The 22,531-nt window shown below is 41.7% G+C and overlaps 1 protein-coding gene across 1 annotated transcript in view; it reads right to left on the reverse strand.

Moving 5' to 3' along the window:
• VPS13B (vacuolar protein sorting 13 homolog B) overlaps nt 1-22,531 on the reverse strand; it is a 705,368-nt gene that overhangs the window by 571,593 nt on the left and 111,244 nt on the right. Inside the window, exons 9-16 of the mRNA XM_075270303.1 lie at nt 21,822-21,917; nt 19,612-19,734; nt 17,535-17,672; nt 14,713-14,800; nt 12,336-12,527; nt 11,076-11,245; nt 6,225-6,419; nt 2,912-3,036 (exon numbers count right to left, since the gene is read on the reverse strand). Coding sequence (XP_075126404.1) covers nt 2,912-3,036; nt 6,225-6,419; nt 11,076-11,245; nt 12,336-12,527; nt 14,713-14,800; nt 17,535-17,672; nt 19,612-19,734; nt 21,822-21,917 — 1,127 coding nt within the window. The remainder of the gene's footprint in view (nt 1-2,911; nt 3,037-6,224; nt 6,420-11,075; nt 11,246-12,335; nt 12,528-14,712; nt 14,801-17,534; nt 17,673-19,611; nt 19,735-21,821; nt 21,918-22,531) is intronic.

The following is a 22,531-nucleotide window of genomic DNA, read 5'->3' on the forward strand; positions in this document are numbered from 1 at the left end:
GTCAGAATATGGTGATGCCAAATAAATATTGTTTTTAAGAAAATGTTTTTATTTTATGATAAAATTGATTTATTATGATAAACTGTCCCATATCAAAATATCAAACGGAAAAAATTCCTTCCTAACTCCAAATTCGGAAATCAATATAAATCCCTGGATGAATGAGTCTTCACCAAAAGCCATAAACTGTAATGTGTTTCCATCCAAGAAAGGCCCCATTCACTTTTGCGTTCAGGTTTCTGTTCGTGGAGTCCGCTTGGGGATGACTCCCCCGACCGGAAACCTATAACACTCAGTTTCCGCACAAAACAAGCAGCACTTTTCTGTCTGCATTAAACCACATAGACCCCATTATAGTCTATGGAGTCTGGGGGTTTCCCAGGTAACCACTTTTTAAAGCATATAGGTTTCCATTTGGGATCCCCAATTGGACTCCCTGAACGCAGACCCGAACGCACATATGAAAGGGGCAAAGACATGCAGGTCATTCCTGAACTTGCACAATGAGTCCACAATTAAAACCAAGGTGTCCCACCACCCTTAATGACACATGGTCTTTATTAAATCCTACAGAATTTCTCTCCTTATGACGTCCTATGGACACCACCAGATGTATTCTGCGTTCTCTTCCACTCAGATTACTGGCACTAGCTACCATGTTCCAAGCCCTAGTGAGCTAAGAAGCATTAACTGTTAATCAGCACAAAACAACTCTTACAACACAATCTTAAGAAAACACTTTCAACCAAGATGTCTGAAGTCCTACTGAGATGTCCAGGCCTTACTTCAGTTGTGGTCCTAGCAGGGTCCTACAGAATTAACACTTTAAACAGCAGGCGAGATTATGTAAAGTCAGCATGTGTAACAGTGTGCTAGCCCAGTAGTCAGGCCCAGTAGGGAGTCTCACTGTGCAGGGCAAATTGCAGAATTGGTTTAATAGGTTTAGAAAACAAGGCATTCCCCATAGGGCATTCCAAAATAAAGTCATTCCATTTTTAATAAATTATAATTTTATTTTATTTATTTTTTAAATAAAGCCCAATTAAAATATCTGGTCAATCTTTCTGTAGGTTTTTCCAATTCTCAGTTTCCTTTTAATTTTTTAGCTAATCAGACTTTGCCCACTTTGCTTTGGTAGCCTGAGACACTGGTCCTATCATGACCCGTCTGCTATCAGACAATCCATCCAAAGGCAGGGGGAATGTCCTAGACCAATAGTCTGAGAAACTGGTGACTATTTTATATAAATATATAGGGGACTAAGAACTGAATGATCCGCACCCACAGCAACTATGACTTAAGCGTCTAGCGTTGATATATTTCTTAAAAAGTATAGGGTTGCTTTAGTGAGATGGCTCCCCATATATAAGTATAAATAATTTAGCGTAGAGAGGAGCAGTAAACAGTCTCTCTCTCTCTGAAGGGCTTACCTTGGCTGTACAATATTTTAATGAGTAGTGTGTAATGCTTCATTTCCCCTGTGGGGGCAGTGCAGGAAAACTGTACACTTGCTAAAAGGTTCCTCTGGAGAGAGCAGCTGATTTGAAGGGGTTCTTGCGCGGTGACTATGAGATCAATCTATGTTTGATGGTTTCTGTGTGATCATGCAGGTGTATAGCTCTTTAGAAAGACAGTACTTTAAAAATCCAAAATTGTAGTCACTGAGCCTGGTAATACACATATCTCTGCCCCACTGACATGAATGGGAGGAAGCAACAGTAAGCACAACAGCTACATTCTGCTATTCAATGAAGAAGCTGTAGTGCTCGCCTAAGCATCACAGCCAACTCAAACAGCTGATCGGTGGGGTGCCAAGAGTCAGACCACCACCAATCTGATACTGTTGACCTCTCCTTAGAAATTCAGGCTAACCCCCATCAATAAATCCTGATCTTGAGAAATAGAGACTACAGAAAACAGTTTTAATAATCGTGAAAATCTGCTCCCAGCTGCCAGGTTAATCCTAGATCACAATGGAAGGAAATAGGAGTTCATAGTAATAGGAAAGGACCCCGGAGCACTAACCGCTGTGCGTATCTCAGGTTAGAGCAAAGACACAGTAACTAAGGTAGATATGTGCAGAACCAAAGCACACCTGCACGGAAATATTACATCGCAGCCATGAATAAAAGGTAATGCGGACTACTGGCTGCGAGATCCGCTGTAACATTGTCACATTGCATTGCATCTAATATTAGTGATATTGGACAATTCATACATAAAATACAAAAACCGTGAATGCCAGAATATAAAAAAACAAAAAAACTAAGAGGTAAGATGGAAAAGGGCCAGACGCAATCATATCGTTTTTATTTCTATGGTTCTGGTTCAGAGATCACGTCTGTGTTTAAACACTTGCATGTTACATTGAAATGCAAGTCCTGAGTGTTTTCTTGCCAATATATATAAAAGCTGCAGAGGAAACCAGAACCCCAATATTATCTGCTGTTCTTCTTTTATCTAGAGAGAAAGCACAGACGCCCTGTGTAGTTGCAGGACAGCCAGCTACATAGGGGGTCCCGAAAAAGAGAAGGGCAGCTCCTACAGGCCATCATAGCTACGACACAGATAGGAAGCAACACCTACTGACAGACAAATCTCTCACATGATAAACCTGGATCTAATGACGTTCAGAGATTAAAGAAAAGACTAAAGAAACTGGACTGGCAACCCCAGACGAGATATATATAATACTGGTGCAAAGCTAGCAATAGCAAAAATGTCTGATCATCACTGATCCCAAGAATAGGGCGCCCGTATATCATGTCTGAATAGAGCAATAGTGGTACATGCACACTGCTGCTCCATTTCTCCAATGATGAAACACCACCTTCCATATGAATAGCCAATAAGTTTGGGATTTCTTTTGGACAACCCTTTTAAAGCCCATTTACAGAATGCACAGACTCACCAATACTGAGGAAGCCTAAGCAGTTTTCCATACAAGGCAGTGCTAAAGGCAGGTATCACAGGGACAGTGGGGTAGTAGCTTCCTTTGTTGTCCAGGTATGTGAGCCCAGCTTGAAATCCAAAGACCTAAAATAAAATAAAAAAAATATAGATGTTATCTAAATGTATAGACATGTCAAAAAGTGCAGTGAAAAGGATGAAGGGCAATAGATCTTAGGAAATAGGAACCTAGCAAGGATTTGACGTTCATAAAGTCCTGTAATATTGGCTTAGGTTCCCTCGGACTTACCAAATAGAATGTTATTATTAAAAGGATTGGCCTAGTATAGATAATTATATACAGGACATGGGACAAGTAATATCTATGATGGAGCAACTGCTAGGACCCCCCAATCCCAGGAAAAAAGTCCAGCTCCCTCCTACAAGAAATGAGCTCTTCATGGGAATGCTATAGATGAAGATGGAGATAGATATATGTTGTTACTCAGCTATCACCAATATTACCATCAAGATGAATGGATCACAATGAGTATGCACATATGTAGCTCCATTAATGCAAAGAGGAACAGGAATCCTGGTCTCAAAATTGTTGGGTGTCCCATCGGTCAGAATCACACTGCACAGACACTTATTCTGGATGGATATCATAACAGTCAAGAACCGTCCTCCATGAGCCAGAATAGACAGCACAGGGGTCCACTCTGTCCACTAGTATATTAGATGAGTGAACACTGTTCGGATCAGCCGATCTGAACAGCACGCTCCCATAGAAATGAATGGAAGCAACCTGTGACGCTGACTTTGCCAGCGGCCGGCCGGCGTCACAGGTGCTTCCATTCATTTCTATGGGAGCGTGCTGTTCAGATCGGCTGATCCGAACAGTGTTCGCTCATCTCTACTAGTAATACTAAACATCCCCGCTAGTGGCCACTGCAGTAGAACTGCTCGGGTGAAGGTCACTTTCCCTGGGAATATCACTTTTTGGCTGTCATTTTGAGAACTACCATTCCCATACTACGATGAGACAACCCCTGTTAGATCACAATTTCTGAAATATGAGATTGACATACAAGAAGATAATTGTTTATTTCAGGTTTTGCATACATATGTTCATCATACTAACACTTCCTACCTGCACAAAAACAAAAAAAAAACCTTTTTGCATACAATCAAACTATAAAACATAAATTCTCCAAACTCTGAAATAATCTGCCTTTGGAGGTCTATAATAAAGTACAGTCTTTCCCCTCCCATCCCACATTAAGTGTTGATGATTTATCACATGTCAGGATTCAGACTAGTCTATTGTACAATATTCCTCCAAACATCTGTCCCAGAACGACCTGTTGGGATCCATAATTGGTTCCATGTCCTCATACACATGAGCAATTCTGGTTCTTTGTGATGACTATATTCCAGCGCTTTGATGTTTTAACTAGGTACCTCAATGATCTGTGTACGTATTTCTTTGTTAGCCTTTACAGGTCAGAGAAAAGTTGTCTTATGGGCCCATGATATAAATGGGAATAAATTGTAAAAACTTTAATGTTCAATAAAAGGCTAAATGTTATGTATACTGAGGAGGAAAACCAAAGCTAAAATCTCCATATAATAGCATTAAATATAATAATACATATATAGGGAATTATTACAGTGATTTTACCTAATTAACATTTATCATCAATGAACAAGAAAGGTGATAGATATCACAAGGGTTGGGGTATGACTGCTGGGACCCCTACTAACCATTAGGATTGAGGACTGTCGCTGCTCTTGCCAATGGTCATACTGGTGAGGAGTTGTATGGTGTGGTGGCATATGTGCTTCCCCCTCCATGAAAGTCTGCAAAGGTCTATTCACAACACATTTTTTACATCCTTTTAACAGACCCATTTATCAGACACAAAAAAGGATGCAAAGGGATGGCTATTGGTTTGCATTTGTTAAATGGACTTGCTGAATGGGTTTACAAAATGTGATGTGCAGGGACAGGCGCCATGCACATGAACAAGTGTACAATCTGAGATGGGGCCGATTGCAGTAGAATGCACTTGAATGAACCTCCGATAGACATACAAGTGTAATCCATGATGTACTTTCCTCTATGGAGGGTTAAGACCTGTTGTGCTCCGAAGAGCAGAATAGAACTTTGCAACATAACGGACCATTGGACACCCCCTTGGGGGAGAATTGGATGGCACACTCATTGTATGGGGCCTACACGATACAAAAACTGCCAACTGTGTAATGACATAAAATACACCACTGAGGCCAGTGATTAGCTTTATTGACAATATGGGGAAAATGACGAGGCTATTGTGAAGGCCAAGTAAAAAAAAAAATAAGACCACCCAGGAGCAAGACAGCGACAGAGCTGGATGTAATATAAAAGTAATGGGTCATTTGTGATTTCATTCTATTTGTTCCCCCTTTAGGCCATTTTTTTTATTTGGAAAACCCCGCTAACCACTTGGCTGAATTTATTTACAAGGAACACTAAAAGCAAATTTGGTACACTAGGAGGGGGTTGGATGACACAAAAGAGCATCCCTGTGCCATGTATGAAGCACTTATCCATAATAAAAATTGGGACTGATTCACTAAAACTGTATAAAAAGTTAGACGGAGCAAATATAGAGCAGACAATTCTAAACTGCTGGAGATTTATCAAAGGCTGATAAGTCTGTGGTATTATTAGATTGTCTAGTCGAAATTTACAGCTTTTGGTTTATGCCAGAAAAATTCTCCAATATCTGGCACACGGCTATACGGCCTTATGTAACGTCACCGTCCCTTTTTGCACAAATCATACAATCTCTAAAACACTTGGTAAATAAGACATGTTAGACTGGGGTTTTTTTGCATAAATTACACCAAATTCTGACTTATTGGGGTATAGTTATCCATAGGTGACAGATACTTTCCAGCCTATTTTGAAGCCAAAATGACTCGTGCAGTAAACTTAGCTGAACATTGAGTTGCGGCATAATTTGCAGCACGGAGCAATATTTTGCATTGGCAAAATGAGGAAGAAATTTGGAGGATCAGAAAATGAATCAGAAATTTGGCTTGTTGGAAAGTGAGACCGATTTATGGAGGTCTGTACCACAAATTTATAACTATCTGTTAAACTATGAATGGGATTTGTAATTTTAGACAGTGCAAAGTTTGTCAGTGTTGATAAAGATGCCCCATGTTGCTGTGTAAATCCTCTCCAGTGTCTCCATTTTTACTGTAGTTGTTGAGGGCTATGTTCGGATCTGCTCACCATGTTGTGAGTGCTGGTACAGGAGTGATACAAGTAGATACTATACCTTCAGGTAGCAGTGAGCATAGCAATGGTGGAGCAGGTTATCCGAGGGCTGGCTGAGACTGCTCACGGTCTGCACCAGTTGCTCTGCATACATTGGCACAGAATGCTCAAAGTTGATTTTGTCGGCAAGTATTTTGATGGCGGGCAGAGGTCGTATGGGCTGAAAACATGTTGTGCTTAAAGTGCTAGTGGGATGCTAAAAAGAGAAACACATGCATTAATGCCATTTAGTACTACAGTCTGGGAACACTATATACGTGCCAAAGCCAATATTTCATTTCTAGAAACTGTTTTAGACTTTTAAAGGGAGCCTGTCACTGGAACCCAGCACTGCAGATTGAAACAAGCCCATTTCCCCCCCGCCTTTGTTGCTATTACTGTTAATATGCAAATAAGCTCTTAGGAGCAACTAGGGAGTTGCCATTGCTCTAAAGAGGTAATCAGTAACTCCCTCGTTGCTCCAAAGAGTTCATTTGCATATTGACTAAAGCAGTGATATCACCGCAACATCAACACCAATTCACACGTGGAAATCATTGTATGAATGAGGTGACCATAACCCATCTACGTGCTGGGATGACTTGATATTCTGGGTTCTGGTGACAGACTCCCTTTTAAAGGGATCATATCATTGGATACCCGTTTTTATGTTTGTCTAACATGACGGAATAGCCTTAAGAAAGGCTATTCTTCTCCTGGGTTTCAATCTTCTAGGCCTCGGCCTCGGGCAGAGCCGACTGCGCATGTCCGAGCCACAAGAAAATGGCCGCTTACACAGTAAGCTGTGTAAGCGGCCATTTTCTTGTGGCCTGGGCACGCACAGTCAGCTCTGCCTGAGGCCTAGAAGATTGAAAGCCAGGACGGAAGAAGACACAGGGAGAGGGCGTTCCAGAAGAAGATGGAGGCAGCACTGGAGATTTCTCTCGCAGCATTGGGGATGCCCTCAGTGCTGTTTGTGAGCTGGGGCCCGCCCCCAGTGCTGCGAGAGAACTTATTTGCATGCCGAACAGCGGCACAGAGAAGACATCTAAAGGTAGGAGAAGAATAGCCTTTCTTAAGGCTATTCCTACGTGTTAGTTAGAAAAAAAGGGTATCAAATGAAGGGATCCCTTTAAATGTTCTCGCCACCTGCAAGCAGAGCAGCCCTGAAGTCACTTGATGGTTCAAGATAACATTCTCAGGTACATAGGATGAAAAATTAAATGGTACCATTGTTAAGTCCAAAAGCTTCGCAAATACACAATGCATATCGGAGATAAAAGGAAAAACCAGTGACGGGCAACTGCAGGAGGGCTGAGTATTACTCCTTTTTCCCCCTTTTCTCCTATTTATATTACATTGTTAAGTCCAGTCTGTCCTGCAAAAAATAAGCCCTGCCATGACTGCAAACTGAAAAATAGCTCTAAAAAAAGTTACGGCATTTGGCAGAAATAATTAAAAATCAAAAATGCAAAAAAATAAAATTGGTTGCAAAAGGAAGGGGATAAAATCGAAGAGCCCCTCACCTCTAACAACCATGTCTAAACGTATTCCTAAATTTCTAGAAGACGTAATACAGGAACTGCACAACTCAAAGTTATAAGAAAAGACTCTGCAGAATTGTTATTTCATAGGGGATACAAGTATGTAGTCAGACAGACATGACAGGAGAGGTGATAGGTCACAAGTTAGAAAATCCCCCTGTCATTGTGGATCTGGATCTTCTAATAAGATGGACTTCTGGGCCTGATGAATTATGATTAATGTTTTTACCTGGGTCGACCTCTACTGGACTCAAACTCCATTCTAACGTAAAAGTAATAAATAATACCGCACCTACTGGCTTGTTAGAGTCCTCCCTGCTGATGACCTATTCCCCTTTACATCTTCTCACTCCAAAATACAATGGTGTTCCCATGCTGCGCCCATCAAGCAGAATTCTTCCCCTCTATATGTCAGGCTCCAAAACTTTTATCATGCCCCAACGTCTATTACCTACAGGAATGCTATTAGATAAATTAATCATTCCTGTGACATGTCAGCAATTTTACTAACCCTTCCCTAATATTTCCAGATGTTCCCTGTAATGGATGACTTCACTGCCTGTATATACGTTTTTGCTAACATTACGTAAAATGTAAATGTTCCCTAAGGTAAGAGTGTATCTGAACTACAACCTATTGATCGTACCCAGCTGGGTTGATGCTATATGTGATTTGTTATTAGGGTCTTCACGGAAAACTCTACATGATCTCTCTGTTTAGAAATTTCTCCGAACTTCAGAGGAACAAGGAATCCCCCACCGCTGAAGGAACACAGACTGCACAGGCTGGGTAAAAATGACGGCATTTTATCAGAAACTGCAGCAGTCTGATGAAACGCAGAAAAGGTGGTGTAAAGCAGGTGCCATTACAAATGGGCCTATAATCGTCCTCCTACGTCAAACCTTAACTACTGAACATAAGGCATCTCGTGACCCCTCCGCCGAGTCTTCAAGACAAAGAATTTAGATGCAATTACCAGGATTCCAAATGTAAAATATGTCTATTAACATGGACTATTGAACACGACCCTCATTTCCCAAAGCATCAGCTTTTGATAATAGATCAGTTCAGCAATGCATCAAAATCCTTCTCTAGCAAAGCCCCTAATTCACCTAATAGTATTATCCCAGGGATGATTGGTTTCTGCAAGGAGAAGATGAAAAAGGACAGGAAATAAGGCAGATTACAGAAAATGTGACTGGGAAAATATGAAAGAGTTTATGGAACAGACATGAGCAATGTCATATTTGTCAATTGCAAGATGTAAAATAGTAACATCATAAGAAAGACGAAAATGAAGGACATGATGAAGCCATCACAGTACAATATATAAATTTCCTGTTAAGATTAAGGTCAAGACGACAACAATAAGAGGCACAAAAAGAGAATACTGAAAAAACAATACAGTTTTTGGGACTCTCAATGCTATGTAACCTTCAGATCACCAAAATAGGACCACAAAATCCTCACCTCCAGCGACTCTATTGAACAAAATTCTAGAGCAATCTAGGTTTGGCTGGTGCTCCGTTCAACTCCAAGAGACTGCTAGAGAATGTTAAGCCACGGAGTCCATTGGAGACTCCGCCGCAGAATGTGCCGAAAAAAATCGATGGAGAGAAAGGACTTTTCTCTCCAGCAATTTCAGTATAAAAACGGTGGACACCCGGAAGATCCTATTATAGTCTATGACAGTGTTGATGAACCTATAGCACACGTGCCAGAGGGGGTACTCAGAGCGCTCTCTGTTGGCACGCGCGCAATCACCCAGATCGCTCACTAAGAGGGGAATCTAGTACAGGATTCCCCGTTAGTGAGCGATCGCTTCTTTCAGCTGTATGTGAAAATGCATGTACAGCTGAAAACTGTCAGTGTAGGTCGCGGTACCACAGTTTACACTGCCTGTAGAGTGTGACCTCTGCACCAACGCAGGTGCGATGACATCTTTCAATCCTGCAATCAAAAGGACAAAGCCTGGCTGCTCTTCGTGGGATGTAAGGTAAGTATAATACTGTATGGGGGCCTATTCAGTATAAAAACGGTGGACACCCGGAAGATCCTATTATAGTCTATGACAGTGTTGATGAACCTATAGCACACGTGCCAGAGGGGGTACTCAGAGCGCTCTCTGTTGGCACGCGCGCAATCACCCAGATCGCTCACTAAGAGGGGAATCTAGTACAGGATTCCCCGTTAGTGAGCGATCGCTTCTTTCAGCTGTATGTGAAAATGCATGTACAGCTGAAAACTGTCAGTGTAGGTCGCGGTACCACAGTTTACACTGACTGCAGAGTGTGACCTCTGCACCAACGCAGGTGCGATGACATCTTTCAATCCTGCAATCAAAAGGACAAAGCCTGGCTGCTCTTCGTGGGATGTAAGGTAAGTATAATACTGTATGGGGGCCTATTGTGGAACATATAATACTGTGCGAGGGGGCAAACTGTAGAGCATATAATACCGTGTGGGGGCCTACTGTGGAGCATATAGTACTGTGTAGGGGGCTTACTGTGGAGCATATAATACTGTGTGTGGGCCAACTGTGAAACATATAATACGGTGTGGGAGCCCCCTGTAGAGCATATAATACTGTGTTGGGGCCACTGTGCAGCATATAATAATGTCTGAGGGCCACTGTGGAACACACTTTAGAGCATATAATATTGTGGGGGGGCCACCTGTGGAGCATATAATACTGAGTAGGGGCCACTTTGGGGTACATTGTGCAGCCTGGAGACCACTATCGAGCAGATTGTACAGTGTGGGGGCCACTGTGGGACAGAGTGTACTACGTGGGGGCTTCTGTAGGGAAGATGGTACTGTATGGGGTATGTATATCATACAGTATCTGTTTTATAGCAGACGTGATATTAGTACAGGCCGTAATAATAATTGCACGATCACTATAAAACAGTTTGCAATAATTTTCTGGGTTTTGGGTTGCAGTTTGGGCACTTGGTCTCTAAAAGATTCACCATCACTGGTCTATGGGGGCTGTTTTAGCACTTGGGCTCTCCATCATTCAGGTCCCCGGGCAGACCCCAATGACAGAGAGCCTAGTGCAGATGTGAAACTAGGCTTAGCGGAAACAATAAGCAGAGACATTTGCCTTATGGTGGTATTACACAAACACATTTTTTATGCATCAATGATTTATATGACAATGATTTTTTTTTGTCCTGCCAAAAATCAGAAGATCAGTCAACGTTGAGTGACTGTGGGCACTATTAGACAGTGCCAGGAACCAGCACTTGTATGAGCATTTATTCCCAACAACTGGCTGCTACATCAACCTGCCTAATACAGCCTTTACTGATATTTCATGTCCTTACCTTTTGCCCCATTATGACAGGTAGAAGTTGCCCAAGAAGATTGAATTCAGCCATAGTCAGTGTAATGGAGCACTTCAGTAATGTGACTGACGTCAGCCGTGTAGGTATGTATTCCTCCAAAGATGCTACTTCCTCAGTGGTGGGCAAAGTCTTACATTCCTCTGGGAGAACTAAAGAAAAGAAGTAAATTCATTGTGCTGTCTGAATAGGACACATATGACAGTGACTAGGTCTACACCGAGGAGAGGAAAGCATAGACAAAAATTAAAGAGGCTGCCCAAGTGGAGCAGTACATTTTTCTCAGAAAAAAACACCTTTGCAGTCTCTGCACTGTATTTGGCAACTCAACCCTATTCATTTTAAAGGTCATAAAATGATCCCTAAAGACTCCCTAATGGAGTCACAATTGGTGGCAGAAATAGTAATGCATGCTATATAGTCAAAAATAGTGAAAACCCTGTTGTCATTTATCATCACATATGTGAACAGTGATTTACCTGGCAGAATGCAGAATACATTACTCTACATGTCAGTGGTAACAAAACCAGAGCCTTGGTCTGACATCTCTCAATACAAAGTTATATATGGCTTTATGAATGCATATGGCTGACACAAAAGCCTCAAAAAACACATTTGTTAAAAGGGTCATCAGAAAGTAAAAAAATATATATATATACAGGTAGCAAGGGAGATGTAGAAAATAAAAATGCACCGCTACTTACCTGCATTCTCCTTAGCAGGGCTGGCTATCACTACCACAGATCATTGACGGAACCACTGCAACCCAATCCCACTGGTTTACATTATAAATGTGGTTTTATTTGCTATACCTTCCCCTGCTGCTTGCATGTATTTTTCTTTTTTATTTCATCAACCTCTTTTAGGAGTTATGCCATGAAAATTATTTATCCTCCATCTATAGGATAGAGGATAAATACCTGTTCGCTGAGGGTCTGACCACTGAGACCTCAACAGATCCCAGGAACAGGGAGTTCTTTACCCCTGTGATAAATGCGGGGGTTAATGGTGGTGGACATTCACTTAAATGGGAGCAAAAGAGACAGCCAAAGTAAAGCACTCCGTTATCTCTAACGCTCACAATCACTTCAATGGGTGTACCAGAGATAACCGAAGTACAACACTAAGCTATGGGAATTGGTGAATGGGAGTCCTACCACCGGAGACGTTCACATTCAGTCTGGATGCGGTACCGCTGAATGTTCAAGGAAGAAAGGGCCTACTGGTCTTGCCGTAGCATACCTGGACGAGAACAGCCGTATGCCTCATATTCATGATCAAAAGAACATGCCACCATTTTCATTATTCTATGTACAGAACTGCTGTCCAGTCGGAGGTCAATGGGACCGACAACTAGCCGCTTAATGGACATCTCTTGGATGCTGCCATTCTCTTCTGCTTTGACAGCCGGGAAATCTTGCTGGTTTACAGAACCTGGAAAAAAAAAAAATTAAAAGTAAATGTCAGGTTTTTGTGATGTGTATACATTCCCAGTGTACTTGACGGTACGTGCATTGCTTCACGTTCATGTTTTTTATGTTTTCAACTCTTTTGTTATATTGTATTTTATAAAAATCCTTTCAATAAAAATTATAGTTCACAAAAAAAAAGTAAATGTCTCAAGTAACAACAAATGGTCCAGCACATCCGATGAATTTGATATGAAAGATTGCAAAAAATATAATACATAAAGGCCCATTAACAGGTATATAATTTATCATTATATTGAGATGATCAACCTCTTCTGCTTCAATTGAGATGGAGCCTCTTTACTAGTATGTGCAAAATACCATTCTTCCCCTTATCCTCTCATAGGACCATTGTTGGGAATGGACAGACAGGCAGGCCGCTTGATTTTTTTTTCTTATAACCCCTAAAAGTTAAAAATTTTTGGGAAAAATGGTTCTTCCTATCCTATAGATTGTGACTAAAACATAAGCTATAAGAACATAGCTTGATAGTACCGCATATACCGCTCCATCCCTGTACCCTAAAGTAGCTGACGTGTTGGAGATGTGGGTCATCTCTGGAATCATGTCCAACATTTGGTGGGAATCCAAATGTTGGACGCCTTTCACACAGTCCCGTTCTCTCCTAATCTCCCATTATATGGTATCTCTGTGACTATTAATATTGCATATTTCAGGATTATTGCCTGGAGCTGTTTGTTTCTCTATACCAGGGCTCCCTAATATAATGCACTGACAGCTTATCTTCATTTGCCGCAAATGGGAAGACTCTTGAGCACCCACCAAGCTCAGTGGGCATTTGCCCTTGACCTAGCTAATCCTGTGTCGCTAACATTCGCATCCTCCATAGCCACATTGTTTTTATCTCCTTTTTTTTTTTTTTTTGTACTGATATTTCTTGAAAAACAAAACTTTTGAATGTGTTAAAGTTTTTACGTTTTCTTTTATATTCAACACACGGGACTGGATTTGGCATCCACATGCTGCAGCTCCATAGGTCAGTCTAAAGGTGTCCATACAAATTAAATCAATGTTGTCTAAATCTGCCAACTTGTGCTAAACCGACTGATCTAATGTGCTCGGTGGTTTCCTGACTCTTCCTGAATACTCAAGGCCAATGCTTTCTGTTGGAAAGCGAACTAATAACTGTTTGACTGCTATATGCCATAGGGGAGTGCTTGAATACCTATACATATTAGATGGTTAGCCAGAATGAACAGAATTGTCAGATATGTGAAATATATAACCAGTGAGAAAAAAAATATTCCCCTCTGCTGGTCTTACACGACAGTAGTGGTTATTGCAGAACGCAATTTGCTGATCAGCAACACTAATTAAGTCATTCCGCAGACGTCCGTGTCCATCCGCAAAAAAAAAAAAAAAAAAAAAAAAAACATAAAAAAACTGATGTCACTACATAGTCCGTGCCATGATGTAAGTGACTTTGCGGACCTGCGGTATTCAGTGCCGACCCCGGTTACAGCACGACACACCACACATAAAATATCCGATGGTGTAAGAGGCCGCACTGAATACAATGTGTCCGCAAATAGCCCGCAATTTAGAAGCCACAGTTGTGGACCATTTGCGGATTTAACTTACGTTTGTGTAAGACCAGACTAAATGCAGTACATTATCACTGTGCACAAAAGATAATTGATAAATCCAGCCGATAAGAGTGGATAACTTTGTAGCCGCTTCCAGCTAAGGCTGGTCTTACACGACCGTAATGTAAGTCCGCAATTGAGGGTTTTCAATTGCAGACCATTTGCGGACACATTATACTCAATGTGGCCTCTTACACCACCGGATATTTTATCCGTGGTGTGGCCGGGCCACAACCGTGGTCTGCAATTTATAGAACAAGTCTGTAATGCCCGTGAATTGCGGCACTGCACGGACTCGCCCATAGAACTCTATGGGCAAGTGCGGCAGGACACGGGCATCTGCGGAGTGTATGTTGCTGATCAGCAACATGCGGACCGTAGATTCATTACGGACTAGGTGTGTCTGTAGCCCTGAAGAGACTACTCTAAAAAGGTAAATATCCAAGGTAAAATTGAGGACAGACTGTCAAGGACCAGGTGGCAATGAAGGAAGTGTTTGTTTCTGTTCAAAGGAGGACAAACAGAAGAGAAAGGAACTTGTACCTTTGCTGCTTGTAGACTCCATTGTGTACAGGTAATCCATGTAGAGCGCACCAAACCTCTGCATTCCCGCTATCTCTGTGTAGGTCTCCTATCAACAAAGCAAAGCAAACATGGAACTGGTTCAGCACAAGAGAGTCCCCAGATTACAACAGGACAGACAAAGTATCATAGACAAGTGGGTGTTTGGGTTGGAGTGTCAACACACAGGATAGCTTATCTGTGCAAAAGAACAGATGTTATCCTAAGAACTTACCTTGTCAAGATAGGTAATGAAGCTTCTATGTGCCCTTCCCTGACCAAAACCAATAGCCATACATCTGCAGGACACTTTAACAACAGGATACTAATGGCTAGTTAATAAACAGCTCTAAATGGACGCCAAGGGATGCCTGACATCCCTACCATTGTATATGATTTGTATACATTTTGTTATGTTGTTTTTAGCTTTTTTTTATATTGACTTGTACATCAGTATTCACATACATGGTGAATACTACAGAGAATTTCTCTCTAAAGATGTCCATACATCTAATGGCTGTCAGCTGGTTCTATCCAATGGATAGGTGATAAAGGCTACTATGGTAGGGGTCTAAGGGCTCAGACTCATTTCAATTACAAGAAGAAAGAATCCTACTTGACCACCACTCCATTAAAACTCTCCTAACCATGGTATTGTGTCTTAGGGTAAATTCACACTGGGTTTTTTGGTCAGGATTTTGAGGCCGTATCCACCTCAAAATCCTGACCAAAATGTCGGCTCCCATAGAAATCAATGGGAGCCAGTCATGAGAGAGAGAGAAGCGACATGCTCATACTTTCAGGCGGATTCGCCTCGTGACATCCGGCTGAAGACGCTCCCTCCTGACAAGGCCCATTCATTAGGGCCTATCTGAGCAGAGTGCACCGGCATCCAGTCACAGCTACCCGTATTTTGGACCAGAACCTGAAGTGGCCTCCGCCTCAGATTCAGGTCCAAAAAAAACCATGTGAACTTACCATTAGGTGCTTTAGAAAACCAGGTTCATAGTAGTCGGCTCTCCTACTGACCTTGCATTCACCCCTGATCCGGTGGATAGGTGATAACAGCCTCGGCTGGGTGACCCCTTTAAAAATCTAACTCAGCTTTCCCAGGTTTCTGGCAAGAACGTAGTTTCACGTGGATGTTATCCACCTATCCAGAATGAGATCCGATGGATCTACATTTTGAAGTCGTAAGAAATTGTATAATTTTTTATTTTTTATAATAAGTCATGTTACATATGAAAATGTTTATCCTAGACAGTTTAGATACTTGACTACTTTTAGACATGTTTTAATGAAAATGTGGAAACAAAAGGGACTAAACAGAATGGAATAATTTTGGTTGACCGCACGTTTCAACTAAGTGGGTTCCCACCACATTCCACTTGTGTCTGGGACCGTCAGAACCCTGTCATGTTCAATTTGGCCGCTGCTGGCTGGCATTAGTGAAAAATTACCATGCTGAAAACAAGGGGTTTCTTTTCCATGGAGTCACTCAGACACAATATGGCAGGATAGTTAGGATTAGAAACTTCAAACAGACCATGGATAAAGCAATTTTCAATGAAATTACATAGAGTTCCTGCCAGGTAGGATGCCCCTACTTGCACTATGAGTAATGTGACAACATTAAAGCCTAAAGGAAATGTTTGCTTAGTGGTTACAAATACTTTTTCCCCCCCTGATGTTAGTGGCTGGGATAGGACATTGGCATGGATAAATCCATGTTAAAAAAAAAAACACAAAACTGAATTCGTAGGGGAAAGAAAGACATTGCATATAGGATAATAAATGCCATAGGACAACAATTAGGAAAATGATGCAGCCAAATCTGCAATAAATGAGATTTTCAAAACCTCATTCACATATAAAAAAAAAAAAAAAAAAAAAAAAAAAAAAAAATTTCCGCTGCATACCTGTGCATGTGTGCCATATTTGCTAAAATTAATGGCAAAATCCAGGGTGAATGTGCTACAAAATCAGAATCTTGCAAAAAATTCAATACAAAATTTTTAACCCATTCCAAAGCCAATTTCAATGCCCATCACAGAAGTTGTTGAGTTCATGACCTGTATTATATTGGTCGGGTATTGGGATTGCAGCTCATCTCCCATTGAAGTCAGCACTGGTGCCTGGTCATTATAAAGGGACCAGTTCTATCTGCTGCAGGCTCCATCCTATGCATAGTATTGGGGTTGGAATTGGCTCCATATAGCACCTATTAACCCCATGTCCATCCTTTTATAAGTTCAAGACTTCAGTTTGCTATCTGTAAATGGAGACATACATTACTCAGAGGGCGGGATCACACCTGTGCCCGGTCTCCGCTTTGCAGGTTCCCGTCTTCTGCCTGAGAAACTGGACAGGAGACGGAAACCGACAGTGAGTCTTCAAACCCATTTGCTTAAATGGGTCTGCAAAGTGACCGCCCGTGAGCGTCTTCTGCCTCTCTGCGGCAAAACAGTTTTTTTTTTTAACCGGACACAAAGTCGGACATGCAGGACTTTGTGTCCGTTTAAAAAAAAAAAAAAAAAAAAGCCGGTTTCACCAAGGAGAGGCAGAAGACGCTCACGGGCGGACACTGATTGACGATTTTCTGTCTCCTGTCCAGTTTCTCGGACAGAAGACGGAAACCCACAAAGCGGAGACCAGATGCAGGTGTGAACCCGCCCTTAGTTGGTAAACCAGAGACACAAAAGAGAATTCATGTGATCGCACCTTCTGTCTTCAGATGTGAATACAGCCTAACCAGTTAATGGGACATAAACATAAAAGATACACAAAGCTATTTGCTTACTGACCTTATGACAGCAGGAGTCCAAAATAAATTCTGCCCGTATTCCATTATTTTCTGGACTTCGGTAATCAAAGAGTGAATTTGTAAGATAAGCGTTTCCTTTATTACTTAAACTCTCCCCACAAATAAAAAAGCAGGCCTCCTGAGAACAGAAGGGGGCATATAGTCAAATATCATATAGGCAGAGCTGTACCGTAACCTCACGTAACATGTTATTATTACTTATCAAGTCTGGCAGCAAAAAAGCACAATGACTGAGGCTTAAGCCTGTGCTCACACTGTGTTACGCTAGGTTCACATCAGCACCCAGGTGTTTGTTGTTCTGGTCCGTCGAAGGACCAGAACAACGGACTGCTAAAACAGTTGACACAATGGTGACCGATCGACAACTCTAAATACATTTGGTTATGTCGGTTGTAAATTATTTTAAAGTAAATGTGCAAGACAAAAAAAAAATCAGACTTGGAGCACTTTTACATCTGGGGGTTTTCAGTGGTCATTGTGAGGGAGTCTCCAAACAGAAACCCTCGCGCAGATGAGGACCAAGCCTTAGTTAACAAATATTTGAGAAGCCGACCGGTTGATCTCTGCAGCTGTTTTTTGTTTTATCGGTTCTTCAGTCTACCATTATTCACCAGGATGCCACTAATGCCAGCTCAGGGATGTAGGGACAACATTTTTGTCTTGAATGAATATACTACATCTAATACTACTGCCAGATACTATAAGGCGACACCTCACTACAATATATAGAGAAATACACAATAAACAGAACAAGAAGGAAAGAAATCTAAATATGTTGCACCCTCCAAATACAGTAAAAATGTTACTTTTATTGACCCAAAGACGAGAGATACGAATTAAAAACCATAAAAAAAAGATAACATGACAAGACCCTTCACCGATCAATGATGCACCTCTCTAGGGTGTCCCTAGTACGCCAGTGCACCCGAGCCATGTGTAAATAATTGTAATATGTATGATATATCTATAAATGAGATGTTGGGCCATTCATTTTGATGTAAGACACCCAAGGAAGCAATATGTTTGTAGCAGAGTCATTGAGATGCTATGGGGGCTTTGTGTCCTACATGGTGGAGACATGGGGGACTTTTAGTCCGCTGTTCCCTTCACTGCTGGAGGACCCAGCACTATGATACCAGTGATGTGATACTTATCACTTATCCTGTGGATAAGGAATAAGTGTTTTTAAAGGGACAACCCCTTTAATTCACTTACCACCACCACCACCTCTGAATCCTACAGTTCTTGAAGGGAACAAAAGCAGTAAAGGATTGTTTAGGTGAGCGATACTTATTTTTGTTTGGAGTATTTTTTGGATCTTACAGTGGTTATTAAAGAGGACCTTTCACCATATGGGGCACATGCGGTTTTATATACCGTTAAAACACCGACAGTGTTCTGAATTCAGCGCACTATCGGCTTTCATGTTCCGTGCCCCGGGTGAAGAGCTATTGGTGCCGGTACCGTAGCTCTTCACTGTCAGAAGGGGTGTTTCTGACAGTCAGTCAGGAACATCCTTCTCCACAGCAGCGCCTATTGCACTGTACTGAGAGAGGGGGCGTTGCTTATCACCCAGCCATGACGCTTGTCTATGGACAGGTACTATCAGGAGGGGAGGGAAGCGTTATTCACCGATCTCAGAATACAGCGCTATAGGCGCTGCTGTGAGGAAGGGCGTACCTGACAGAAACGCCCTTCTGACAGTAAAGAGCTACGGTACCGGCACCAATAGCTCTTCACCAGGAGCACAGAAAGGGAAAGCCGATAATACGCTGAATTCAGTGCACTTTTAGTTTTCTAGCGGTGTATTAAACCGCAAGATCCTCTTTAATCCTACCAATATGATCCTGTTTCCAGACTGACTCAATGAAGTAAAGCAATATCTAAACTGTTCAGACCATCTCCATGTAATAAAGAGGAGATTAATATTAAGTATTGTTATCTAAAATATATCACATCTATGAAATAAATAGGCAACAAAATCCAAAGTGATAAAAATGCAACATATACAAAAGAGCAAATATAATCTCTGGATAATTTATTATTTCAATACTCACAGAATCGGGCCGGTTTGTATTCTCTTCAAAGTCTTTGATTCCCATAATTCCTTTCAGACATATTGCTTGACTACCAACAAAACCAACTTGGCAGTCGAAGAAAGGCTCTCCCTTCATGAGGACCTGCAGGAAATATACATCATATACATGTTCTTATAAGACTACTTCCCACCTTACACCCTCCGCAGGACATGTGCCTCTTGCTGTATACAAATATTACATGTACTACTATCAGTTTTCTAGGGTAAAATAAATTCCTAGAATTGCTTATTTCTCACATTCTTGGCGTTGAAGAGTCCAGGCCAATGTAACCTCCTCCTCTCTACCATTTGTCTTTGCCTCGTTCTTACCAACCAGTCTACAATGTGTAGTTATCATGTGTCAGATGGGAAGTGTGTACAGACTGTGTCAGTGATACTGATATCTTTACCATGTCAAATATCTAAATGTGTGTCTTTCTCATTTATCAACAGATGATTTCAGGCTCAAGTCCTTTGCCAAGAACTGTGAGACTGAAGTCGAAGAATCAGACCAATGACAGAAAAACTAAAAAATTAACAAAATAAAAAGACCCTGCACCGATAAACTGATCTGGCTGCAGGAAGACATATACAAAGTATAAGGCCAGATGCAGCTCTCTTCCTATACAAGTTCATGGAGCAATTCCCCAGCACCACGAGCGCAGTTTACGGTGTATGTTCCCCTTGTGAATTGTTGCCTCTGTTGCAAATGAGGCTTTTAAAACAAATAGACTGTTGCCACTCACCTCTTCGGAGCAATGGTAACACCCTTGTTGCTCCAAAGAGCTTATTAGCACATTAACAAAAACGGTATCTCGGCAAAGGAGGCAGCGATTCCCAAAAGGAAAACACCCCTTGCTTTAGGTGACCCTAACATACCTAGCCGCGGGGCTGGGATGATATGCTGGGTTCAGGTGAAAGACTCTCTTTAAGGGCTAGTTCACACGTTGTTAGGTGTCGAGGAATTTGGATAGGAAAAAATCCGCTTCAGGAATTAGGAAATGGTTTTTTGAAGCGTTTTTTGACATGAGGCGTTTTTTTGGAGTGTTTTATGAGGTGTTATTAGTTTTGGTTTTTTTCCTCCAGCACAGTGTATGGACCTTGAAAAAACCGCTAGCGGTTTTGAAGCGTGTCAAACACCCCAACACAGTTTTTCTGCCTCCCATTGACTCCAAAGAAGCAACATGACCTTTCTTCAGGTGGATTCTGCCTGAAAAACCAATAGGAGTCAATGGGAGGTGGAAAAACCATGTCGCAGTCTTTGACGAAAACCGCTTGCGTTTTTTTTTTCAAGGTTCATACACTGTGCTGGAGGAAATAAAACAGAAACTAAAAATGCCTCAAAAGACGCTCCAAAAAAAACCTCCAAAAAACGCCTCATGTCAAAAAACGCTTCAAAAAAACCATTTCCTAATTCCTGAAGCGGATTTTTTCCTAACCAAACTCTTCGACACCTAAGGCCGGGTTCACACGGAGTATTCTGGCTCGTCATTTGGTACGTAAACACCACGGGAGGATTTGCGGACCGTATACGCTCTCATTGTTTTCAATGGGAGCCGGTACTGTACACGCGGCGCTATTTTGCGGCCGCCGCAAAATCACGGCTGCAAAATAGCGCTGCGTGTACGGTACCGGCTCCCATTGAAAACAATGGGAGCGTATACGGCCCGCAAATCCTCCCGCGGTGTCTACGTACCAAATGACGAGCCAGAATACTCCGTGTGAACCCGGCCTAACAACGTGTGAACTAGCTCTAAAGGGGTTTTTCTACTGACAGCTTATCTTCTATCCACAGGATAGGTATTAAGAGTCTGATCCCTGGGGTCACACTGCTGGGGCCTCGAGTGATCTGTAAAACACTGTACCCTGTATGCACAGTGTAAATGGATGAGTAGTGCACATATATGACCAATGCTCCATTCATTTCTTTGGGGCTGACGGAGCAATGTACTTGGCTACCTCTATCAGTCTCATAGAAGTGAATGGAGGGCACATAAAGCGTCATTCAAATAGGGAGCTGGGGAACCTGGTTCTCAAGAACCCTAAAAGACCAAACTGGTCAGTCACGTATTACCTTTTATGTGGATAGTAGGAAAAAAAATCACTTTAATATATTTTTTTTCTTTTAATTTTACAAAACTACATAAAAAAAATGTAACCATTCATGGAGATGGGCCTGAATATAAGTACCTCGATGGTGGTGCCTTCTTGCTCCCAGCGTATGACTTCCCTGGATTTCACCTTCTGGGGGCTGTAATAGCTGCTCTCAGCTTGCATTTCAGTGAGCTGGAAAACAATATGACACACACCTTCATTCTAGGCCAACGTCGGCATTAAAGAGTGGCAATCTGTCATTACTCCGCCGCATTGATGAAGACAAATTAAAGTTCACTATTGGCTAAAGTGTATTATTGGACAGGAAACAGGTGCAATGAAACAGCTGCAAGACATTAACCACACCACTGCATAGGAGGCTGACGTTAAATATGCCAAGTGTAATGTAAAGCGGGGCAGGAGCCCATCCAGTCAACACACTGCCTTTCATTTACTTTCACCTTTTCGCTCAACGCTGAATTTATACATTACATGAAAAATGGCCACGTATCTTAAAACAACACTTGTGTGGTGCACGGCCCCTCAAGTTTTGCCATAGTCTTGCATATCATGTACAGTGGAGATTAAGGATCAAAGGTTAAACATTAGTCATTCAGCTCTTCTTGTAGATATTTACGCCTAGATCTGTCAGGATACTAACGGCATATATATGCAAGAGCAGGAACGCTCAAGAGACCTCCCTAGTACTACAAGCCATGTGTAACCACTTACATATCCACAACTGTTCAGGATTACACATAGGAGAGCCACATTTTGGGGATAAAAAATTGGCTTATGTTTGGAAG

This window comes from Leptodactylus fuscus, chromosome 4, assembly GCF_031893055.1.
Source record: "Leptodactylus fuscus isolate aLepFus1 chromosome 4, aLepFus1.hap2, whole genome shotgun sequence".
NCBI classification, from domain to species: domain Eukaryota; kingdom Metazoa; phylum Chordata; class Amphibia; order Anura; family Leptodactylidae; genus Leptodactylus; species Leptodactylus fuscus.